This window comes from Mycteria americana, unplaced genomic scaffold, assembly GCF_035582795.1.
Source record: "Mycteria americana isolate JAX WOST 10 ecotype Jacksonville Zoo and Gardens unplaced genomic scaffold, USCA_MyAme_1.0 Scaffold_212, whole genome shotgun sequence".
Lineage (NCBI taxonomy): Eukaryota > Metazoa > Chordata > Aves > Ciconiiformes > Ciconiidae > Mycteria > Mycteria americana.
This window is the reverse complement of record NW_027445552.1, coordinates 1-21,824: the sequence shown is the minus strand read 5'-3', so window position 1 is coordinate 21,824 and position 21,824 is coordinate 1. Positions and strand designations below refer to the sequence as shown.

Sequence of the window (21,824 nt, the reverse complement as noted above, 5' to 3'; positions counted from 1 at the left end):
CCCCATAGATCCCCCCTAGCCCCATAGATCCCCTATATAACCCCCCCATAAACCCTCTCAGCCCCACAGAATCCCTATAGGACTCCCCCATACCTCCCCACAGATGCCCCCCAGCCCCATAGATCCCATATGGGAGCTCTTCCAGCCCCACAGACCCCCCATAGGTCCTACCCAGCCCCACAGATTCCCCCCCCAGCCCCATAGAACCCCTCTAGGAACCCTCCCAGCCCCACAGATCCCTCCCCCCAGGACCTCTCCTAGCCCCACAGAACCCCTCCAGGACCCCTCCCAGCCCCACAGACCACCCCCCTACAGAGCCCTCTCAGCCCCATAGGACCCCTCCCAGCCCCACAGAGCCCCCCATAGGACCCCTCCCAGCCCCATAGAACCCCTCCAGCCCCCCTATAGGACCCCCCCCACTCCAGCAGTGGGGCTGCGGTGGGAGCTGCCCCACGGGGCCATTTATTGGGGGGTGGGGGGCGGGGCATGTACAAACGGGGGGGGGTGGGGGGCTGTGGGGGAGGGGCGTATCAAAAGGGAGGCCCGGGGGGGCCCCGGGGGGCCCTAGAAGAAGTCGACGTCTTCGGGGGCGTCCAGGTCCCGGTACTCGACGATCGCCCGGGGGTCGCCCCGAACCATCCTGGGGGGCAGGCGGGGTCAGGGCGGGGGGCACAGGACACCCCCCCCCCCCCCCCCCCGTGGGGCTGCGACCCCCAAGTCGTGTCCCCCCTCCCCCCAAATTGAGGTCCCCAGTGCCCCCCAGTTAACGCAATTCCCCTCAAAACAGGGTGCCCCCCCACCCCCCCGGGCCTGCCCCCTAAGCGGGGTCCCCGTTGCCCTCCCACATTGCCCCCCCCCCAAGTGTCCTGTGTCCCCCCAATCCCTACTCCCCCCCCCCCCGCTATGGGGCTCAGCCCCCCAGCTGTGGGGCTCAGCCCCCCTACCTGCTGCGGGGTTTGTTGAGGTAGCCCCCCTGGCCCCGAAACGTCTCGTAGTTGCCCCGGCCGGCGGCGTAGGGTCCGGGGGGGTAGGGGGGGCCACCTGCGGGGGGGGAGAGGGGGGGGAGTCAGGGGGGGCCGGGGGGGCCCCCCAAAACCCCCCAGGTCCCTTCTCCAGTTATCGCCGCCCCCCGGGCCCCGCCCTCAGCCCCCAAACCACCCCCAGCCCCTCCCTCTGCCCCCCCAGATCCCTCCCTGAGCCCCCCAGGTCCCTCCAACCCCCCCCCCCCCCAGCCCCCCCCCGAGCCCCTCCCGGCCCCCCCCGAGCCCCCAAGGCCCCCCCTACCTCCGTAGCCCAGGATGGGGGGCCGGGGCTGCCCGTAGGGCATCATCCCCTGCGGCGTCTGGGGGGGGTACGGCAGCCCCGGGGCCAGGCCTGGGGGACACGGGGGGGTCAGGGGGGGACACGGGGGGGGGGGGGGAAACACGGGCTGTGACCCCCCCACACACACGGTGGGGTACAGGGGGATGATGGCTGGGGGGGGACGTGGGGGGGGGTGGATTTTGGCGTGTCACCAGCCCCGAATGGACCCCAGGGTGGGTGAGGGGACGTGGGGGGGCGCTGGGGGGGACCCTGGGGGTCACTGGGCCCGTGTGGACCCTTGGGGGGGACGGGGGGGGGTGGGGGGTGACTTTGGGGTAGTGCTGACCCCAGACGGACCTGCGGGGGGGCTGAGGGGACAGCGGGGGGGTCACCAACCCCATAGAGACCCCAGGGGACATGGGGGGGGGGGGACACGGACATTGGGGGTCACCAACCCCATAGAGATCCCAGGGGACACGGGGGGGGGGACATTGGGGGTCACCAACCCCACACAGACCCCAGGGGACACAGGGGGGGGGACATTGGGGGTCACCAACCCCATAGAGACCCCAGGGGACACGGGGGGGGGGACATTGGGGGTCACCAACCCCACACGGACCCCAGGGGACACGGTGGGGGGGGGACATTGGGGGTCACCAACCCCATAGAGACCCCAGGGGACATGGGGGGGGGGACATTGGGGGTCACTGGCCCCACACGGACCCCAGGGGCGACCGAGGGGTGACAGCGGGGACCCGGGGGGTGACAAGGGGGGGGAGGGGAGGGGGTCTCACCCTGGGCGGGTCCCGGGGGGGGCCCCCCCTTGCCCTCGGGCAGGGCGGGGCGCTTGGGGTCCATGAGGAAGTTGTTGAAGAAGAGGACCTCCTTCCGCACCGCCCCCATCTTCTCCCCGTGCTTGTTGAAGATGTGCTTGCGGACGAACTCGGGGCCCTGGGGGGGACGTTGGGGACGTCGGGGACACGGGGTGGGGACAACACAGACCCCACGCCCCCCCCCTGCACCACCCCCCCCCCCAGGTCCCCCCATCCTTGTTCTCCTCCGTATCTCCAGTGCTCCCCGACGTCCCATCGTGTGTGTGTGTGTGTGTCCCCCACGTCCACCTCTGTCCCCGGTGTCCCCTCCATGTCCCCACTGTCCCCCCCCATGTCCCCACCGTGAGGTTCTTTGCCACCAAGGGGACACGGAGACGTGTCCCTGCGCAGCTCCTGGCTGTCCCCAGCGTCCCCACATCGAACTTCTGCCACTGAGGGGACACCACCCCTTGTCCTTGCCCAGCTCCTGGCTGTCCCCTCTGTCCCCCCCGTGCCCTCAATGTCCCCAGTGTCCCCACCTTGAACGTCTTGCTGCTGAGGGGACACCACCCGCATCCCTGCCTGGTTCCTCTGTCCCCCCTGTGTCCCCCCATGTCCCCAGTGTCCCCACCTTGAACTTTTTGCCACTGAGGGGACACCACCCGCATCCCTGCCCGGCTCCTGGGTGTCCCCAATGTCCCCCGTGTCCCCAGTGTCCCCACCTTGAACTTCTGCCACTGAGGGGACACCACCCCTTGTCCTCGCCCAGCTCCCAGGTGTCCCCTCTGTCTCCCTGGTGTCCCCAATGTCCCCACCTTGAACTTTTTGCCACTGAGGGGACACCACCCGCATCCCTGCCTGGTTCCTCTGTCCCCCCTGTGTCCCCCCACGTCCCCAGTGTCCCCACCTTGAACTTCTTGCCGCTGAGGGGACACCACCCCTTGTCCTTGCCCGGCTCCTGGGTGTCCCCAATGTCCCCACCTTGAATGTCTTGCTGCTGAGGGGACACCACCCACATCCCTGCCTGGCTCCTGGTTGTCCCCAATGTTCCCCCATGTCCCCAGTGTCCCCACCTTGAACTTTTTGCCACTGAGGGGACACCACCCCTTGTCCTCGCCCGGCTCCTGGCTGTCCTCTCTGTCCCCCCGTGTCCCCAGTGTCCCCACCTTGAACATCTTGCTGCTGAGGGGACACCACCCACATCCCTGCCTGGTTCCTCTGTCCCCCCTGTGTCCCCCCATGTCCCCACCTTGAACTTTTTGCCGCTGAGGGGACACCACCACTTGTCCTTGCCCAGCTCCCAGGTGTCCCCTCTGTCTCCCTGGTGTCCCCACTGTCCCCACTTGAACTTTTTGCCACTGAGGGGACACCACCCGCATCCCTGCCTGGCTCCTGGGTGTCCCCAATGTCCCCCGTGTCCCCCCATGTCCCCACCTTGAACTTCTGCCACTGAGGGGACACCACCCCTTGTCCTCGCCCGGCTCCTGGGTGTCCCCCCTGTGTCCCCCCATGTCCCCAGTGTCCCCACCTTGAACTTTTTGCCGCTGAGGGGACACCACCCCTTGTCCTTGCCCAGCTCCTGGGTGTCCCCTGTGTCCCCCCATTTCCCCAGTGTCCCCACCTTGAACTTCTGCCACTGAGGGGACACCACCCCTTGTCTTTGCCCAGCTCCCAGGTGTCCCCTCTGTCTCCCTGGTGTCCCCAATGTCCCCACCTTGAACTTTTCGCCACTGAGGGGACACCACCCGCATCCCTGCCTGGCTCCTGGGTGTCCCCAATGTCCCCCCATGTCCCTGCCTGGCTCCTGGATGTCCCCAATGTCCCCCCATGTCCCCAGTGTCCCCACCTTGAACTTCTTGCCGCTGAGGGGACACCACCCCTTGTCCTTGCCCGGCTCCTGGGTGTCCCCAATGTCCCCACCTTGAATGTCTTGCTGCTGAGGGGACACCACCCGCATCCCTGCCTGGCTCCTGGGTGTCCCCAATGTCCCCCATGTCCCCCCAAGTCCCCACCTTGAACGTCTTGCCGCTGAGGGGACACCACCCCTTGTCCTCGCCCAGCTCCTGGGTGTCCCCTGTGTCCCCACCATGTCCCTGCCTGGCTCCTGGGTGTCCCCTGTGTCCCCAACATGTCCCTGCCTGGCTCCTGGGTGTCCCCTGTGTCCCCCCTGTGTCCCCCCCATGTCCCCAGTGTCCCCACCTTGAACTTTTTGCCACTGAGGGGACACCACCCCTTGTCCTCGCCCAGCTCCTGGCTGTCCCCTCTGTCTCCCTGGTGTCCCCAATGTCCCCACCTTGAACTTTTTGCCACTGAGGGGACACCACCCGCATCCCTGCCTGGTTCCTCTGTCCCCCCCTTGTCCCCCCCACGTCCCCACTGTCCCCACCTTGAACTTCTTGCCGCTGAGGGGACAGAGCCACTTGTCCTTGCCCAGCTCCTGGGTGTTGGCGGGTGACGAACTTCTCCAGCTCCTGCTCGGGGTCCTTGCGGCCGAGGCGCTGGGCCTCCTCCTCGGGCAGCGCCTCCCGCCCGGCCAGCAGCGGCCCCAGCCGCTCCTCGAAGCTCTTCTGCCACTCGGCCACTGCGGGGACACGGGGGGGCTGGGGGGGGCACCCTGGGGGACGGGACCCCAGGGCTGGGGGGGGTGCCCTGGGGCTGGGGGGTGCCCCTGGGGGACAGGAGTTTGGGGGGAAACCCTGGTCTGGGGGGGCACGCTGGGTCTGGGGGGGCACCCTGGGGGACAGGGGTTGGGGGGGGGGGGGACCCCAGGGCTGGGGGGGTGCCCTGGGTCTGGGGGGTGCCTCTGGGGGACAGGAGTTTGGGGGGAAACCCTGGTCTGGGGGGGCACGCTGGGTCTGGGGGGGCACCCTGGGGGACAGGGGTTGGGGGGGGGGGGGGACCCCAGGGCTGGGGGGGTGCCCTGGGTCTGGGGGGTGCCTCTGGGGGACAGGAGTTTGGGGGGGAAACCCTGGTCTGGGGGGGCACGCTGGGTCTGGGGGGGCACCCTGGGGGACAGGGGTTCGGGGTGGGGGAAACCCCAGGTTTGGGGGTGCCCTGGGCCTGGGGGGTGCCTCTGGGGGATAGGGGTTAGGGGGGGGACCCCAGGGCTGGGGGGGAGTGCCCCTGGGGGACAGGGGTTCGGGGGGGAAACCCCAGGTTTGGGGGGGCACCCTGGGTCTGGGGGGGTGCCCCTGGGGGACAGGGGTTGGGGGGGGGGGGACCCCAGGGCTGGGGGGGTGCCCTGGGGCTGGGGGGCGCCCCTGGGGGATAGGGGTTCGGGGGGGGACCCCAGGGCTGGGGGGGGTTGCCCCTGGGGGACAGGGGTTCAGAGGGAAACCCTGGTCTGGGGGGGCACGCTGGGTCTGGGGGCACATGCTGGGTCTGGGGGGGCACCCTGGGGGACAGGGGTTCAGGGGGGGACCCCAGATCTGGGGGGGGGTGCCCTGGGAGACAGGAGTTTGGGGGGGAAATCCCAGGTTTGGGGGGACAACCTGGGTCTGGGGGGGCTCCCCGGGGGATAGGGGTTCAGGGGGGGGGACCCCAGGGCTGGGGGGGTGCCCTGGGTCCGGAGGGGTGCCTCTGGGAGATGCAGGAGTTTGGGGGGGAACCCTCGTCTGGGGGGACAAGCTGGGTCTGGGGGGGCACCCTGGGGCTGCGGGGGCACCCCTGGGGGACAGGAGTTTGGGGGGGAAACGCCGGGTTTGGGGGTGCACCCTCGGTCTGGGGGGGTGCAGGAGTTTGGGGGGGAAACCCCAGGTCAGGAGGGGCACCCCAGATTTGGGGGTGCAACCTGGGCCTGGGGGGCGGCCTCTGGGGGATGCAGGAGTTTGAGGGGAGACCCCAGGTCTGGGGGGGCACCCTGAGGCTGGGGGGTGCCCCTGGGGGACAGGAATTTGGGGGGGATGCAGGAGTTCAGGGGGTACCTGCGAGTTTGGGGGGGGATCCCTGGGACCCAGGAGTTTAGGGGGGATCTAAGAGTTTGGGGGTGACCCCAGGTCTGGGGGGCACCCCTGCTTTGGGGAGGGAGGGGACCGGGGGGGCAGGAGTTTGGGGGTGACCTAAGAGTTTAGGGGGGGCCCACAGCATTTGGGAGAGGGGGGTCCTGGGACCCCCCCGAGGGCCTCCCCTTACCCTGTGACCCACAGTTGGGGGGCAGGGGACCCCCAGACCCACAGTTGGGGGGCAGGGGAGCCCCCAGGACCTACCCTCTCTGTGGGAAATGCAGTTGGGGGGCAGAAGAGCCCCTTGGGACCTGCAGTTGTAGGATGGGGACCCTCCAGACCCACAGTTGGGGGGCAGTGGGGACCCTCAGAACCTACCCTCTCTGTGACAGATGCAGTTGGGGGGCAGAGAGGCCCCTTGGAACCTGCAGTTGTAGGACGGGGACCCCCCCAGACCCACAGTTAGGGGGCAGGGGACCCCCAGACCCGCAGTTGAGGGGCAGGGGAGCCCCCCAGAACCTACCCTCTCTGTGGGAGATGCAGTTGGGGGGCAGAAGAGCACCTTGGGACCTGCAGTTGTAGGATGGGGACCCTCCAGACCCACAGCTGGGGGGCAGGGGACCCCCAGACCCAAAGTTGGGGGGCAGGGGGGGACCCTCAGAACCTACCCTCTCTGTGGGAGATGCAGTTGGGGGGCAGAGGGGCCCCTTGGGACCTGCAGTTGTAGGACGGGGACCCCCCAGACCCACAGCTGGGGGGCAGGGGACCCCCAGACCCACAGTTGGGGGGCAGGGGAGCCCCCCAGAACCTACCCTCTCTGTGGGAGATGCAGCTGGGGGGCAGAGGGGCCCCTTGGGACCTGCAGTTGTAGGACGGGGACCCCCCAGACCCACAGCTGGGGGGCAGGGGACCCCCAGACCCACAGTTGGGGGGCAGGGGAGCCCCCCAGAACCTACCCTCTCTGTGGGAGATGCAGTTGGGGGGCAGAGGGGCCCCTTGGGACCTGCAGTTGTAGGACGGGGACCCCCCAGACCCACAGCTGGGGGGCAGGGGACCCCCAGACCCACAGTTGGGGGGCAGGGGAGCCCCCCAGAACCTACCCTCTCTGTGGGAGATGCAGTTGGGGGGCAGAGGGGCCCCTTGGGACCTGCAGTTGTAGGACGGGGACCCCCCAGACCCACAGCTGGGGGGCAGGGGACCCCAGACCCGCAGCTGGGTGGCAGGGGACCCCCCAGACCCACAGTCGGAGGGCAGGGGACCCCCCAGACCCACAGTCGGAGGGCAGGGGACCCCCCAGACCCACAGTCGGAGGGCAGGGGAGCCCCCCAGGACCTACCCTCTCTGTGGGAAATGCAGTTGGGGGGCAGAGGAGCCCCTTGGGACCTGCAGTTGTAGGATGGGGACCCTCCAGACCCGCAGCTGGGGGGCAGGGGACCCCCAGACCAGCAGTTGGGGGGCAGGGGAGCCCCCCAGAACCTACCCTCTCTGTGGGAGATGCAGTTGGGGGGCAGAGGGGCCCCTTGGAACCTGCAGTTGTAGGACGGGGACCCCCCAGACCCGCAGTTGGGGGGCAGGGGACCCCCGGTTGGGGGGCAGGGGGTCCCCCAGGACCTACCCTCTCCGTGGGAGACGCGGTTGGGGGGCAGGGGCCCCCGCACGTGGACGATGCCGCAGCGGTTGGGCATCTCGTCCTCGTTGACGTACTCGGAGGTGTTGTAGTAATCGACCGAGTGGACGATGCGCAGGTAGAGCAGGAGCCGGTCCAGCACCTGGGGACACGGGGGGGACGTCGGCGGGGACACGGGGGGGGACGTCAGCGGGGACACGGGGGACCCACGAGGTCAGGGTAGGGGACACGGGGAGGGGGGGCAGGGGGTCCCAGAGGTCAGGATGGGGCACAGGAGGGGACACGGGGACAGCAGGGGCACAGAGGGGACGCGGAGCAGCGATGGGGACAGGGGACATGGGGCAGGGATGGGGACAGGGGACATGGGGCAGGGATGGGGACAGGGGACCTGGCGATGGGGGACACAGGGAGGGGGGACAGGGGGTCCCGGAGGTCAGGATAGGGCATGGCAGGGGACATCAGGGGGGACACAGGGACATCAGGAGCACAGAGGGGACACGGAGCAGCGATGGGGACAGGGGACATGGGGCAGGGATGGGGACAGGGGGGACATGGAGGAGGGACACAGGACGGGGGGGACACGGGGCCAGGCTGGGGGACATAGGGAGATAAGGGGGGGGACATGGGGACACTAGGGGACACGTAGGGGAGGGATGGGGACAGGGGGTCCACGAGGTCAGGATGGGGGACACGGGGACATTGGGGGGACGTGGGGGACACAGGGCAGGGATGGGGACAGGGGATTGGGATGAGCGTGGGGGGACACGGGATGGGGACAGGGGGACACGGGACAGCACCGTTGGGATGGGGACAAGGGGGACACGCTCAGGATGAGGGGACACGGGGACAGGGTGGGGACAAAGGGGACACAGGGTCAGGCTGGGGGACATGGGGAGATAAGGGGGGGGACATGGGGACACTAGGAGACACGTAGGGCAGGGATGGGGACAGGGGGTCCACGAGGTCAGGATGGGGGACACGGGGACATGGGGGGGACGTGGGGGACACAGGGCAGGGACGGGGACAGGGGATTGGGATGAGCGTGGGGGGACATGGGATGGGGACATGGGATGGGGACATGGGATGGGGACACGGGATGGGGACACGGGATGGGGACACGGGATGGGGACACGGGATGGGGACACGGGATGGGGACACGGGGAAAGGACGGGGGACAGGGGGACACGGGACAGCACCGTTGGGATGGGGACAAGGGGGACACGCTCAGGACGAGGGGACACGGGGACAGGGTGGGAACAAAGGGGACACAGGGTCAGGCTGGGGGACATGGGGACACTAGGGGACACATAGGGCAGGGATGGGGACAGGGGGTCCACGAGGTCAGGATGGGGGACACGGGGACATGGGGGGGGACGTGGGGGACACAGGGCAGGGACGGGGACAGGGGACGTGGGGATGGGGGACACAGGGACATGAGGGGCACAGAGGGGACACGGATGGGGACAGGGGGTCCACGAGATCAGGATGGGGGACACGGGGACATGGGGGGGACGTGGGGGACACAGGGCAGGGACGGGGACAGGGGATTGGGATGAGCGTGGGGGGACACGGGATGGGGACATGGGATGGGGACACGGGATGGGGACACGGGATGGGGACACGGGATGGGGACAGGGGGACATGGGACAGCACCGTTGGGATGGGGACAAGGGGGACACGCTCAGGACGAGGGGACACGGGGACAGGGTGGGGACAAAGGGGACACGGGATCAGGACGGGGACGGGGACGGGACACGGGGTGAGGACCGGCGACACGCGCGCACACACGGGGACGATCGGGGACAGCCGTGGGGTCCCGGCCGCGTCCCCGTCCCACCTTGAGGAGCTTCTCGTCCCGCTCGACGGTGACCTCGGTGGGGTTGGCCTCGCGGGGCCCCTCCTCGGCGTCCCCCCCGCCGCGCCCCAGCAGCTCCTCCTCCTCGGCGCTCACCTCCTCGATCAGGTAATCCGTGATGTGCTTCAGCACCGGGTTCTGCGACGGCACCGCCTGCGCCGGGGACGGGGACACGGGGGGGGGACCATCAGGGACCCCGAAGGGCGTGGGGAGCGCGAGGTGGTGGAGTTGGGGACCACCGGAGGCCGTGAGAAGGGCTTGGGACCACCGGGAGACAGCGGGAAGCGTGAGGGACCCAAAGAAGGACCTGGGGACCATGAGGTGGAGTTGGGGACCACCAGGGACCATGAGAAGAACTCGGGGACCACCAGGGGGACAGCAGGGACCACAAGGGACCCAAGGAAGGACCTGGGGACCATGAGGTGGAGTTGGGGACCACCAGGGACCATGAGAAGGACTCGGGGACCACCAGGAGACAGTGGGAACTGTGAGGGACCCAAAAGGACCTAAGAACCATGAGGTGGGAGTTGGGGACCACCAGAGACCATGAGAAGAACTTGGGGACCACCAGGGGGACAGCAGGGACCACAAGGGACCCAAAGAAGGACCTGGGGACCATGAGGTGGAGTTGGGGACCACCAGAGGCCGTGAGAAGGGCTTGGGACCACCGGGAGACAGCGGGAACCGTGAGGGACCCAAAGAAGGACCTGGGGACCATGAGGTGGAGTTGGGGACCACCAGGGACCATGAGAAGAACTTGGGGACCACCAGGGGGACAGCAGGGACCACAAGGGACCCAAGGAAGGACCTGGGGACCATGAGGTGGAGTTGGGGACCACCAGGGACCATGAGAAGGACTCGGGGACCACCAGGAGACAGTGGGAACTGTGAGGGACCCAAAAGGACCTAAGAACCATGAGGTGGGAGTTGGGGACCACCAGAGACCATGAGAAGAACTTGGGGACCACCAGGGGGACAGCAGGGACCACAAGGGACCCAAAGAAGGACCTGGGGACCATGAGGTGGAGTTGGGGACCACCAGGGACCATGAGAAGGACTCGGGGACCACCAGGAGACAGTGGGAACTGTGAGGGACCCAAAAGGACCTAAGAACCATGAGGTGGGAGTTGGGGACCACCAGAGACCATGAGAAGAACTTGGGGACCACCAGGGGGACAGCAGGGACCACAAGGGACCCAAGGAAGGACCTGGGGATCATGAAGTGGAGTTGGGGACCACCAGAGGCTGTGAGAAGGGCTTGGGACCACCAGGAGACAGCGGGAACCGTGAGGGACCCAAAGAAGGACCTGGGGACCATGAGGTGGAGTTGGGGACCACCAGGGACCATGAGAAGAACTTGGGGACCACCAGGGGGACAGCAGGGACCACAAGGGACCCAAAGAAGGACCTGGGGACCATGAGGTGGAGTTGGGGACCACCAGGGACCATGAGAAGAACTTGGGGACCACCAGGGGGACAGCAGGGACCACAAGGGACCCAAAGAAGGACCTGGGGACCATGAGGTGGAGTTGGGCACCACCAGGGACCATGAGAAGGACTCGGGGACCACCAGGGGGACAGCAGGGACCACAAGGGACCCAAAGAAGGACCTGGGGACCATGAGGTGGAGTTGGGCACCACCAGGGACCATGAGAAGGACTCGGGGACCACCAGGGGGACAGCAGGGACCACAAGGGACCCAAAGAAGGACCTGGGGACCATGAGGTGGAGTTGGGGACCACCAGGGACCATGAGAAGAACTTGGGGACCACCAGGGGGACAGCAGGGACCACAAGGGACCCAAGGAAGGACCTGGGGACCATGAGGTGGAGTTGGGGACCACCAGGGACCATGAGAAGAACTTGGGGACCACCAGGGGGACAGCAGGGACCACAAGGGACCCAAAGAAGGACCTGGGGACCATGAGGTGGAGTTGGGCACCACCAGGGACCATGAGAAGGACTCGGGGACCACCAGGAGACAGTGAGAACTGTGAGGGACCCAAAAGGACCTAAGAACCATGAGGTGGCAGTTGGGGACCACCAGAGACCATGAGAAGAACTTGGGGACCACCAGGGGGACAGCAGGGACCACAAGGGACCCAAGGAAGGACCTGGGGACCATGAGGTGGAGTTGGGCACCACCAGGGACCATGAGAAGAACTTGGGGACCACCAGGGAGACAGCAGGGACCACAAGGGATCCAAGGAAGGACCTGGGGACCATGAGGTGGAGTTGGGGACCACCAGGGACCATGAGAAGAACTTGGGGACCACCAGGGGGACAGCAGGGACCACAAGGGACCCAAAGAAGGACCTGGGGATCATGAAGTGGAGTTGGGGACCACCGGAGGCTGTGAGAAGAGCTTGGGACCACCAGGAGACAGCGGGAAGCGTGAGGGACCCAAAGAAGGACCTGGGGACCATGAGGTGGAGTTGGGCACCACCAGGGACCATGAGAAGGACTCGGGGACCACCAGGAGACAGTGGGAACTGTGAGGGACCCAAAAGGACCTAAGAACCATGAGGTGGGAGTTGGGGACCACCAGAGACCATGAGAAGAACTTGGGGACCACCAGGGGGACAGCAGGGACCACAAGGGACCCAAAGAAGGACCTGGGGACCATGAGGTGGGAGTTGGGGACCACCAGGGACCATGAGAAGAACTCGGGGACCACCAGGAGACAGTGGGAACTGTGAAGGACCCAAAAGGACCTAGGAAACATGAGGTGGGAGTTGGGGACCACCAGAGACCATGAGAAGAACTTGGGGACCACCAGGGGGACAGCAGGGACCACAAGGGACCCAAAGAAGGACCTAGGAACCATGAGGTGGAGTTGGGGACCACCGGGGACCATGAGAAGGACTCGGGGACCACCAGGAGACAGTGAGAACTGTGAGGGACCCAAAGAAGGACCTGGAGACCATGAGGTAGAGTTGGGGACCACCAGAGGCCATGAGAAGGACTTGGGGACCACCAGGGGGACAGCAGGGACCACAAGGGACCCAAAGAAGGACCTAGGAACCATGAGGTGGGAGTTGGGGACCACCGGGGACCATGAGAAGGACTCGGGGACCACCAGGAGACAGGGGGAACCATGAGGGACCCAAAGAAGGAGCTGGGGACCATGAGGTGGAGTTGGGGACTACCAGAGGCCATGAGAAGGACTTGGGGACCACCAGGAGACAGTGGGAACCATGAGGGACCTGACAAGGACACAGCCAAGAAGGACGTGGGGACCACAAGGGGACAGTGGAAACCATGAGGGACCCAAAGAAGGACCTAGGGACCACGAGGTGGAATTAGGGACCACCAAAGCCCACGAGAAGGACTCAGGGACCACCAGGAGACAGTGAGAACCGTGACGGACCCAAAGAAGGACCTGGGGACCATGAGGTGGAGTTGGGGACCACCAGGAGACAGCGGGAACCGTGAGGGACCTGACAAGGTCAGAGCCAAGAAGGACGTGGGGACCACAAGGGGACAGCGGAAACCATGAGGGACGCAAAGAAGGACCTAGGGACCAGGAGGTGGAGTTGGGGACCACCAGGAGACAGCAGGAACCGTGACGGACCCAAAAGGACGTGGGGGCCATGAAAAGGACTTGGGGACCACCAAGAGACAGTGAAAATCATGACAGACCTGACCAGCACATGACCAAAAGGGACATGGGGACCACCAGGGGGACAGCGGGGACCACGAGGAACCCAAGAAGGACTTGAGGACCATGAGAAGGACCTAGGGACCACCAGGGGACAGTGGGGACCATGAGGAGACAGTGGGGACCACCAGTGGTCTGCAAGGGGACACTGGGGACCAGGAGCGATCCATGAGAGGACGATGGGGGTCATGAGAGGACCATGAGGGGACAAAGAGGACCGTGAGGAGACAGTGGGAACCGTGAGGGGTCTTCAAGAGGACACTGGGGACCATGAAGGGTCACTAGGGACCACAAACGGTCTTCCAAGAGGACACTGGGGACCACAAGGAGTCTGCAAGGGGACGCTGGGGACCAGGAGGGATCCATGAGAGGACAATGAGGATCATGAAAGGACCGTGAGAAGACAGTGGGGACCATGAGGGGTCTTCAAGAGGACACTGGGAACCATGAGGGGACACTGAAGACCAGGAGGGATCCATGAGAGGACGATGGGGACCATGAGAGGACCACGAGGAGACAGTGGGGACCACGAAGGGTCTGCAAGGGGACACTGGGGACCAGAAGTGATCCATGAGGGGATGACAAGAGTCACGAGAGGACCGCGAGGGGACAGTGGGGACCGCGAGGGGTCTTCAAGAGAACACTGGGGACCACGAGGGGACACTGAGGACCAGGAGGGATCCATGAGAGGACCACGAGGGGACAGTGGGGATCACGAAGGGTCTTCAAGAGGACACTGGGGACCACAAGGAGTCTGCAAGGGGATGCTGGGGACCAGGAACAATCCATGAGAGGACAATGAGGATCATGAGAGGACCGTGAGAGGACAGTGGGGACCATGAGGGGTCTTCAAGAGGACACTGGGGACCACAAGGAGTCTGCAAGGGGACACTGGGGACCACGAGGGGACACTGGGCACCAGGAGGGATCCATGAGAGGACGATGGGGACCATGAGAGGACCACGAGAGGACAGTGGGGACCACGAGGGGTCTTCAAGAGGACACTGGGGACCACGAGGGGACACTGAGGACCAGGAGGGATCCATGAGAGGACCACGAGGGGACAGTGGGGCCCACGAGGGGTCTTCAAGAGGACGCTGGGGACCACGAGGGGACACTGGGCACCAGGAGGGATCCATGAGAGGACGACGGGGACCATGAGAGGACCACGAGGGGACAGTGGGGACCACGAAGGATCTTCAAGAGGACACTGGGGACGACAAGGAGTCTGCAAGGGGACGCTGGGGACCACGAGGGGACACTGGGCACCAGGAGCGATCCATGAGAGGACGATGGGGACCATGAGAGGACCACGAGAGGACAGTGGGGACCACGAGGGGTCTTCAAGAGAACACTGGGGACCACGAGGGGACACTGAGGACCAGGAGGGATCCATGAGAGGACGATGGGGATCATGAGAGGACCACGAGGGGACAGTGGGGACCACGAGGGGTCTTCAAGAGGACACTGGGGACCACAAGGAGTCTGCAAGGGGACGCTGGGGACCACGAGGGGACACTGGGCACCAGGAGGGATCCATGAGAGGACGACGGGGACCATGAGAGGACCACGAGGGGACAGTGGGGCCCACGAGGGGTCTTCAAGAGGACACTGGGGACCACGAGGGGACACTGAGGACCAGGAGGGATCCACGAGAGGACCACGAGGGGACAGTGGGGCCCACGAGGGGTCTTCAAGAGGACACTGGGGACCACAAGGAGTCTGCAAGGGGATGCTGGGGACCAGGAACAATCCATGAGAGGACAATGAGGATCATGACAGGACCGTGAGAGGACAGTGGGGACCATGAGGGGTCTTCAAGAGGACACTGGGGACCACAAGGAGTCTGCAAGGGGACACTGGGGACCACGAGGGGACACTGGGCACCAGGAGGGATCCATGAGAGGACGATGGGGACCATGAGAGGACCACGAGAGGACAGTGGGGACCACGAGGGGTCTTCAAGAGGACACTGGGGACCACGAGGGGACACTGAGGACCAGGAGGGATCCATGAGAGGACCACGAGGGGACAGTGGGGCCCACGAGGGGTCTTCAAGAGGACGCTGGGGACCACGAGGGGACACTGGGCACCAGGAGGGATCCATGAGAGGACGACGGGGACCATGAGAGGACCACGAGGGGACAGTGGGGCCCACGAGGGGTCTTCAAGAGGACACTGGGGACCACGAGGGGACACTGAGGACCAGGAGGGATCCACGAGAGGACCACGAGGGGACAGTGGGGCCCACGAGGGGTCTTCAAGAGGACACTGGGGACCACAAGGAGTCTGCAAGGGGATGCTGGGGACCAGGAACAATCCATGAGAGGACAATGAGGATCATGACAGGACCGTGAGAGGACAGTGGGGACCATGAGGGGTCTTCAAGAGGACACTGGGGACCACAAGGAGTCTGCAAGGGGACACTGGGGACCACGAGGGGACACTGGGCACCAGGAGGGATCCATGAGAGGACGATGGGGACCATGAGAGGACCACGAGAGGACAGTGGGGACCACGAGGGGTCTTCAAGAGGACACTGGGGACCACGAGGGGACACTGAGGACCAGGAGGGATCCATGAGAGGACCACGAGGGGACAGTGGGGCCCACGAGGGGTCTTCAAGAGGACGCTGGGGACCACGAGGGGACACTGGGCACCAGGAGGGATCCATGAGAGGATGACGGGGACCATGAGAGGACCACGAGGGGACAGTGGGGCCCACGAGGGGTCTTCAAGAGGACACTGGGGACCACGAGGGGACACTGACGACCAGGAGGGATCCACGAGAGGACCACGAGGGGACAGTGGGGACCACGAAGGGTCTGCAAGAGGACGCTGGGGACCACGAGGGGACAGCGGGGACCAGGAGCGATCCACGAGGGGACGTCGGGGGTCACGAGAGGACCGCGAGGGGACAGCGGGGGGAGGCCGAGAGACCCCCCCAGACGCTCGCCCGCGCCCCCAGCGCCCCGCTCACCCCGGCGGCGGCGGCGGCGGCGGGGTCCCCGTCCCCGTCGGGGTTGGGGGGGGCGTCCCCCCCACCCAGGGCCGCGCCCCCGCCCGGGGAGGGGGCGGGGCCCCCCCAGAGCTGGGCGCGGCCGTCGAGGGCGTGGACCAGGCGGGCGGCCAGCTTGATGTCGTTGCGGACGATGGGGCGGTGCTGGGTGATGCCGCTGACGTTGCGCACGCGGCGCGTCAGGTCCCGGTTCACCCCCCGGGCTCAGCTCGCAGTCACGCAGCTGCGGAGAGCGGGGTCAGCACCCCAAACACCCCCTGCACCCCCCTGTACCCCCAAACACCCCCTGCACCCCCAAACACCCACCGTGTACCCCCCAAATACCACCTGTACCCCCCAAATACCTGCCGTGTACCCCCCAAATACCCTCTGTACCCCCCAAACACCCCCTGTCCCCCCAAATACCCCCCATGTACCCCCCCTGTACCCCCAAATACCCCCAGCACCCCCAAACACCTGCCATGTACCCCCCTGTACCCCCAAACACCCCCTGCACCCCCAAACACCCGCTGTGTACCCCCCAAACACCCCCTGCACCCCCAAACACCCACCATGTACCCCCCCTGTACCCCCAAATACGCCCTGCACCCCCAAACACCCACCATGTACCCCCCAAATACCCCCTGCACCCCCAAACACCTGCCATGTACCCCCCTGTACCCCCAAACACCCCCTGCACCCCCAAACACCCGCTGTGTACCCCCCTGTACCCCTAAACACCCCCTGCACCCCCAAACACCCGCCGTGTACCCCCCTGTACCCCAAATACCCCCAGCACCCCAAACACCCGCCGTGTACCCCCCAAATACCCCCAGCACCCCCAAACACCCGCCGTGTACCCCCCAAATACCCCCTGTACCCCCAAATACCCCCTGCACCCCCAAACACCCGCCTTGTACCTCCCTGTACCCCCAAACACTCCCTGCACCCCCAAACACCCGCCATGTACACCCCAAATACCCCCTGCACCCCCAAACACCCGCCGTGTACCCCCCAAATACCCCCTGTACCCCCCAAATACCCCTGCACCTCCAAACACCTACCGTGTACCCCCCTGTACCCCCAAATACCGCCTGCACCCCAAACACCTGCTGTGTACCCCCCAAATACCCCCTGTACCTCAAAATACTCCCTGTACCCCCAAACACCCGCCATGTACCCCCCCTGTACCCCCAAATACCCCCAGCACCCCCAAACACCCGCCGTGTACCCCCCAAATACCCCCTGTACCCCCAAATACCCCCTGCACCCCCAAACACCCACCGTGTACCCCCCTGTACCCCCTGCACCCCCAAACACCCGCTGTGTACCTTCCAAATACCCCCTGTACCCCCCAAATACCCCCTACACCCCCAAACACCCACCGTGTACCCCCCAAATACCCCCTGCACCCCCCAAACACCCACCGTGTACCCCCCAAATACCCCCCTGTACCCCCAAACACCCCCTTCAACCCCTTTGCACCCCCAAAGAGCGCCTGCACTTGGCAGGGTCCAAATGGGGGGGGTCAGCACCCCCAAATGGGCCCTGCACCCCCAAGCACCCCCGTGAACCCCCAAATACTCCCCTGCACCCCCAAACACCCCCTGCATCCTCTTGTACCCCCAAAAATTCTCCTGCCCCCCAAACACCCCCCTGCACCCCCAAACATTCCCCTGCCCCCCCCCCCCCAGCACCCAGCTGCCCCCAGACCCCGTAACCTCCCCGTGAAGGCCCCAATATCCCCCCTGCACCCCAAAACTGCCCCCCCGCACCCCAAAACTGCCCCCTGCACCCCAAAACTGTCCCCCCGAGCCCCCCCGCACCCCAAAACTGACCCTGAGCCCCCCGCACCCCAAAACTGCCCCCTGCACCCCAAAACTGACCCTGAGACCCCCCACACCCCAAAACTGAGCCCCCCTGCACCCCAAAACTGCCCTTGAGCCCCCTGCACCCCAAAACTGCCCCCTGCACCCCAAAACGGACCCTGAGCCCCCCCGCACCCCAAAACTGAGCCCCCCTGCACCCCAAAACTGCCCCCCGAGCCCCCCCCGCACCCCAAAACTGCCCCCCGCACCCCAAAACTGACCCTGAGCCCCCCCCAAAACTGAGCCCCCCTGCACCCCAAAACTGCCCCCCGCACCCCAAAACGGACCCTGAGCCCCCCCGCACCCCAAAACTGAGCCCCCCTGCACCCCAAAACTGCCCCCCCGAGCCCCCCCCGCACCCTAAAACCGCCCCCCCCGAGTCCCCATCTGCCCCCCCACCCCGAAACCGCCCCATCACCCCCCCATCGATCCCCCGAACCCCAAGACGCGACCAACTCAGCCCCACAACCGCCCCCTACCCCCCCCCCCCCCCCCCAGCTGCCCCCTGGGCCCCCCAAAAAACCCCCCAGCCCCCCCTGGAACCCCCAAAACACCCCCCAGCCCCCCCGGACCCCCCCCCCCCCAGCACCCCAAAAGCCCCCCCCTCTCCTCACCCGAATATTCTGCAGGCTCCAGCAGATCTCCTTGATGTTGACGCTGCGGTCGAAGGTGACCCAGCCCCGACGAAAAAACCTTGGGGGGGGGGACACGACACACGGCGTGAGCCCCCCCGGTTTGGGGGGGGGGGGGGGGGGGTCCCCACGACCCCCTGGGGGTCCCCCAACTCCCCCCGGGGGTCCCCAAATCGCCTTCGGAGCGGGGCCGGCACCCACCTCCTCTCGGGCTGGGGGTCCGACAGAGCCACGCGCATGAAGCCGGGGTAGCGCTTGCAGAGCTGGGGGGGAGCGGGGGGGGGGCAGGAAGAAAAAGGGGGTGACGGGGGGGGTCGGGGGGGTTTTGGGGGGTCCACACCCCCCCCCCCCCAAGCCCCCCCCGGCCGCTCACCGCCACGATCTCGGCCTGGGAGATGTTGGGGGCGATGTTGCGCATGAAGAGGGAGCAGGTCTTGTGCAGGGGCCGGGGTTTGGGGTCCCCCCCCTCCTTCTCCTTGGCCTTCGGCGCCGCCGGCCCCCCCTCTTCCTCGCGGCCCTTCTCCTCTTTCCCCTTCTCCTCTGGGGGGGTGCAGGGGGGGGGGGGGGGATCAGGGCCAAGCTGGGTCCCCCCAAAAGCCCCCGGCACCCCTGGAGTGAGAGCTCGGTGCCTCCGGAGCCCCCAAAGTAGCCCAACGTCCCCCCCAGTGCCCCCCCTTGTGACCCTCTGATCCCATCCCCCCCCCCCGGACCCCGAGGGCCCCCCCGCAAGGAGCCCCACACCCCCTGAGGGACCCCCCTGTCCCCTGGGGACTCCCCAGAATCTCAGTGACCCCCCGAGACCCTCCAAAAAACCCCCAAAATCCCATTTACCCCCCCAAAACCTTCCAGCACCCCCCAAGGGACCCCACCGTCCCCCCAGGAACCCCAAAACACCTCACCGACCCCCCAAGACCCCCCATGTCCCCCCAGGGACACCCAAGATCCCCCGGCACCCCCAGAACCACCAGGGACCCCCCCAAAGGACCCCACTGTCCCCCCAGGGAACCCCCAAGGACCTCAGGGCCCCCCCAAGGAGCCCCCCAGGGACCTCAGGGCCCTCCCCAAGGAGCCCCCTGCCCCCCGGGGACCCCCAAGGACCTCAGGGCCCCCCCAGGGAGCCCGCCGGGGACCCCCGCCCCCCACCTTCCTTGTCCCCCTCGCGGCGGCCGCCCTCGGACTCGCTCTCGGAGTCGCTGGCGCTGCCCTCGTCGTAGCTGTCGACGCCGCTGCGCTTCCGCTTCCGCTTCTTGCTGGCCTGGGAGGGGGCGGGGAGGGTGTGTCACCAGGGTGGGGCTGAGGGGAGGGGCCTAACAGGGTGGGGTCCGGAGGGGCAGGGGTTGGGCAGGGACACAGAGCCAAAGGGGCCTGGTGGGGAGGGGCGGGGCCTAAGGGAGCGGGGAGGGGAGGGGCCTAAGGGAGCGGGGAGGGGCGGGGCCTAAGGGAGCGGGGAGGGGCGGGGCCTAAGGGAGCGGGGAGGGGCTTCCTTGAAAGAGGAGGAGCTTGATGGGAAGGGGAGGGACTTGCTGTGAAGGGAGGAGCTTAGTGGGAAGGGGTGGAGCTTGATGAAAGGCAAGGCTGAATGGGAAGGGCAAGGGCTTGTACCAAGGGGAGGAGCCTAACAGAATGGGGAGGGGCTTGCTCCAAGACTAACAGAATGGGGAGGGGCTTGCTCCAAGAGGAGGAGCCTACCAGAATAAGGCGTGGCTTGACCCAAGGGGAGGTGCTTCTTGGAAAGGGCCTGCCCCCAGGGGAGGGGCCTAAGGGAAAGGGGAGGGGCTCATCACAGAGCATGGGGCTTATTAGAAAGGGGCGGTGCCTGCCCAGTGGGGGCGGAGCTTGCTAGAAAGGGGCGGGGCTTCAGCAAATCTGAGGGCTGCCAACAGGGAGGCGGGGCCTATGAAAAGGGGTTGGGCTTTGCCTGAGGGGTGTGGCCTGTGGCAGGGGGCGTGGCCTGCAGCAGGGGGGCGTGGCCCGCTCACCTTCTTGCCTTCTTTGTCGCCTTCCTCCTCCTTGCGCCCCTTTTCCTTCTCCTCCTCCTCCTCCTTCTTGGCCTTCTCCTCGCCCGGTGCCTCCCCCTCGCCCTGGGGAAGGGGGCGAGGGCGTCACGGGGGGGCCCAGGGGACCCCAAAAGAGACCCCACGGCCCAAGGGGACCCCATGAGGAGACCATGGGGCAGGGGGGACACCCCAAGGGGCTGGGGGACCCCAGAGGAGACCCCACAGGGCCAAGGGGACCCCAAAAGAGACCACGGGGACCCCAAAAGAGACCATGGGGACCAAAGGGGCCCCTGGAGAGACCATGGGAACCCCAAAAGAGACCCCAGGGACCACAGGGACCCCAAAAGAGACCATGGGGACCCCAAAAGGGACCCCAGGAACCAAAGGGACCCCTGGAAAGACCATGGGGCAGGGGGAACACTCCAAGGGGCCGGGGGACCCCAAAAGAGACCCCAGGGACCCCAAAAGAGACCATGGGGACCACAGGATCCCCAAAAGAGACCATGGGGACCCCAAAAGAGACCATGGGGACCACAGGGACCCCAAAAGAGACCATGGGGACCCCAAAAGAGACTCCAGGGACCAAAGGGACCCCTGGAGAAACCATGGGAACCCCAAAAGGGACCCCAGGAACCAAAGGGACCCCTGGAAAGACCATGGGGCAGGGGGAACACTCCAAGGGGCAGGGGGACCCCAAAAGAGACCCCAGGGACCCCAAAAGAGACCATGGGGACCCCAAAAGAGACCCTGGGGAACACAGGGACCCCAAAAGAGACCCCGGGGACCCCAAAAGAGACCCCAGGAACCAAAGGGACCCCAAAAGAGACCATGGGGACCCCAAAAGAGACCCCAGGGACCAAAGGGACCCCAAAAGAGACCCCCACGGGCCCAAGGAAACCCCAAGAAAGACCCCAGGGAGTGAGGGAGAGGATGGTGTCCCCCCAGACCTTCTTCCCCTCCTCCTTCTCCTCGCGGTCGGGGGCTTTGCGGTCGGCGTCGGGGGGTCGGGGCTCCTCCTTCTTGGCCGCTTCGGCCTTCTCCTGCCGCTCCTCCTCCTCCTCCTGCTCCAGGATGCGCAGGTCGTTCTCCGTACCCCCCTCCATCTTAATCACCGCTAGAAAACACCCCAAAA

At 66.6% G+C, this 21,824-nt stretch overlaps 1 protein-coding gene across 1 annotated transcript; it reads right to left on the bottom strand.

The window, feature by feature from the left end:
* Positions 1-434: 434 nt before the first annotated feature.
* Positions 435-21,804, bottom strand: SRRT (serrate, RNA effector molecule). Its single transcript, XM_075489595.1, is given in 16 exon segments — positions 435-640; positions 945-1,041; positions 1,285-1,374; positions 2,097-2,253; positions 4,501-4,563; positions 4,565-4,695; positions 7,671-7,824; positions 9,520-9,690; positions 16,178-16,414; positions 16,416-16,439; positions 18,678-18,756; positions 18,897-18,958; positions 19,069-19,235; positions 19,839-19,950; positions 20,675-20,776; positions 21,640-21,804. Coding segments are annotated over 16 exon segments (1,878 nt in total). The 5' UTR covers positions 21,796-21,804; the 3' UTR covers positions 435-564.
* Between the last annotated feature and the right edge of the window lie 20 nt (positions 21,805-21,824).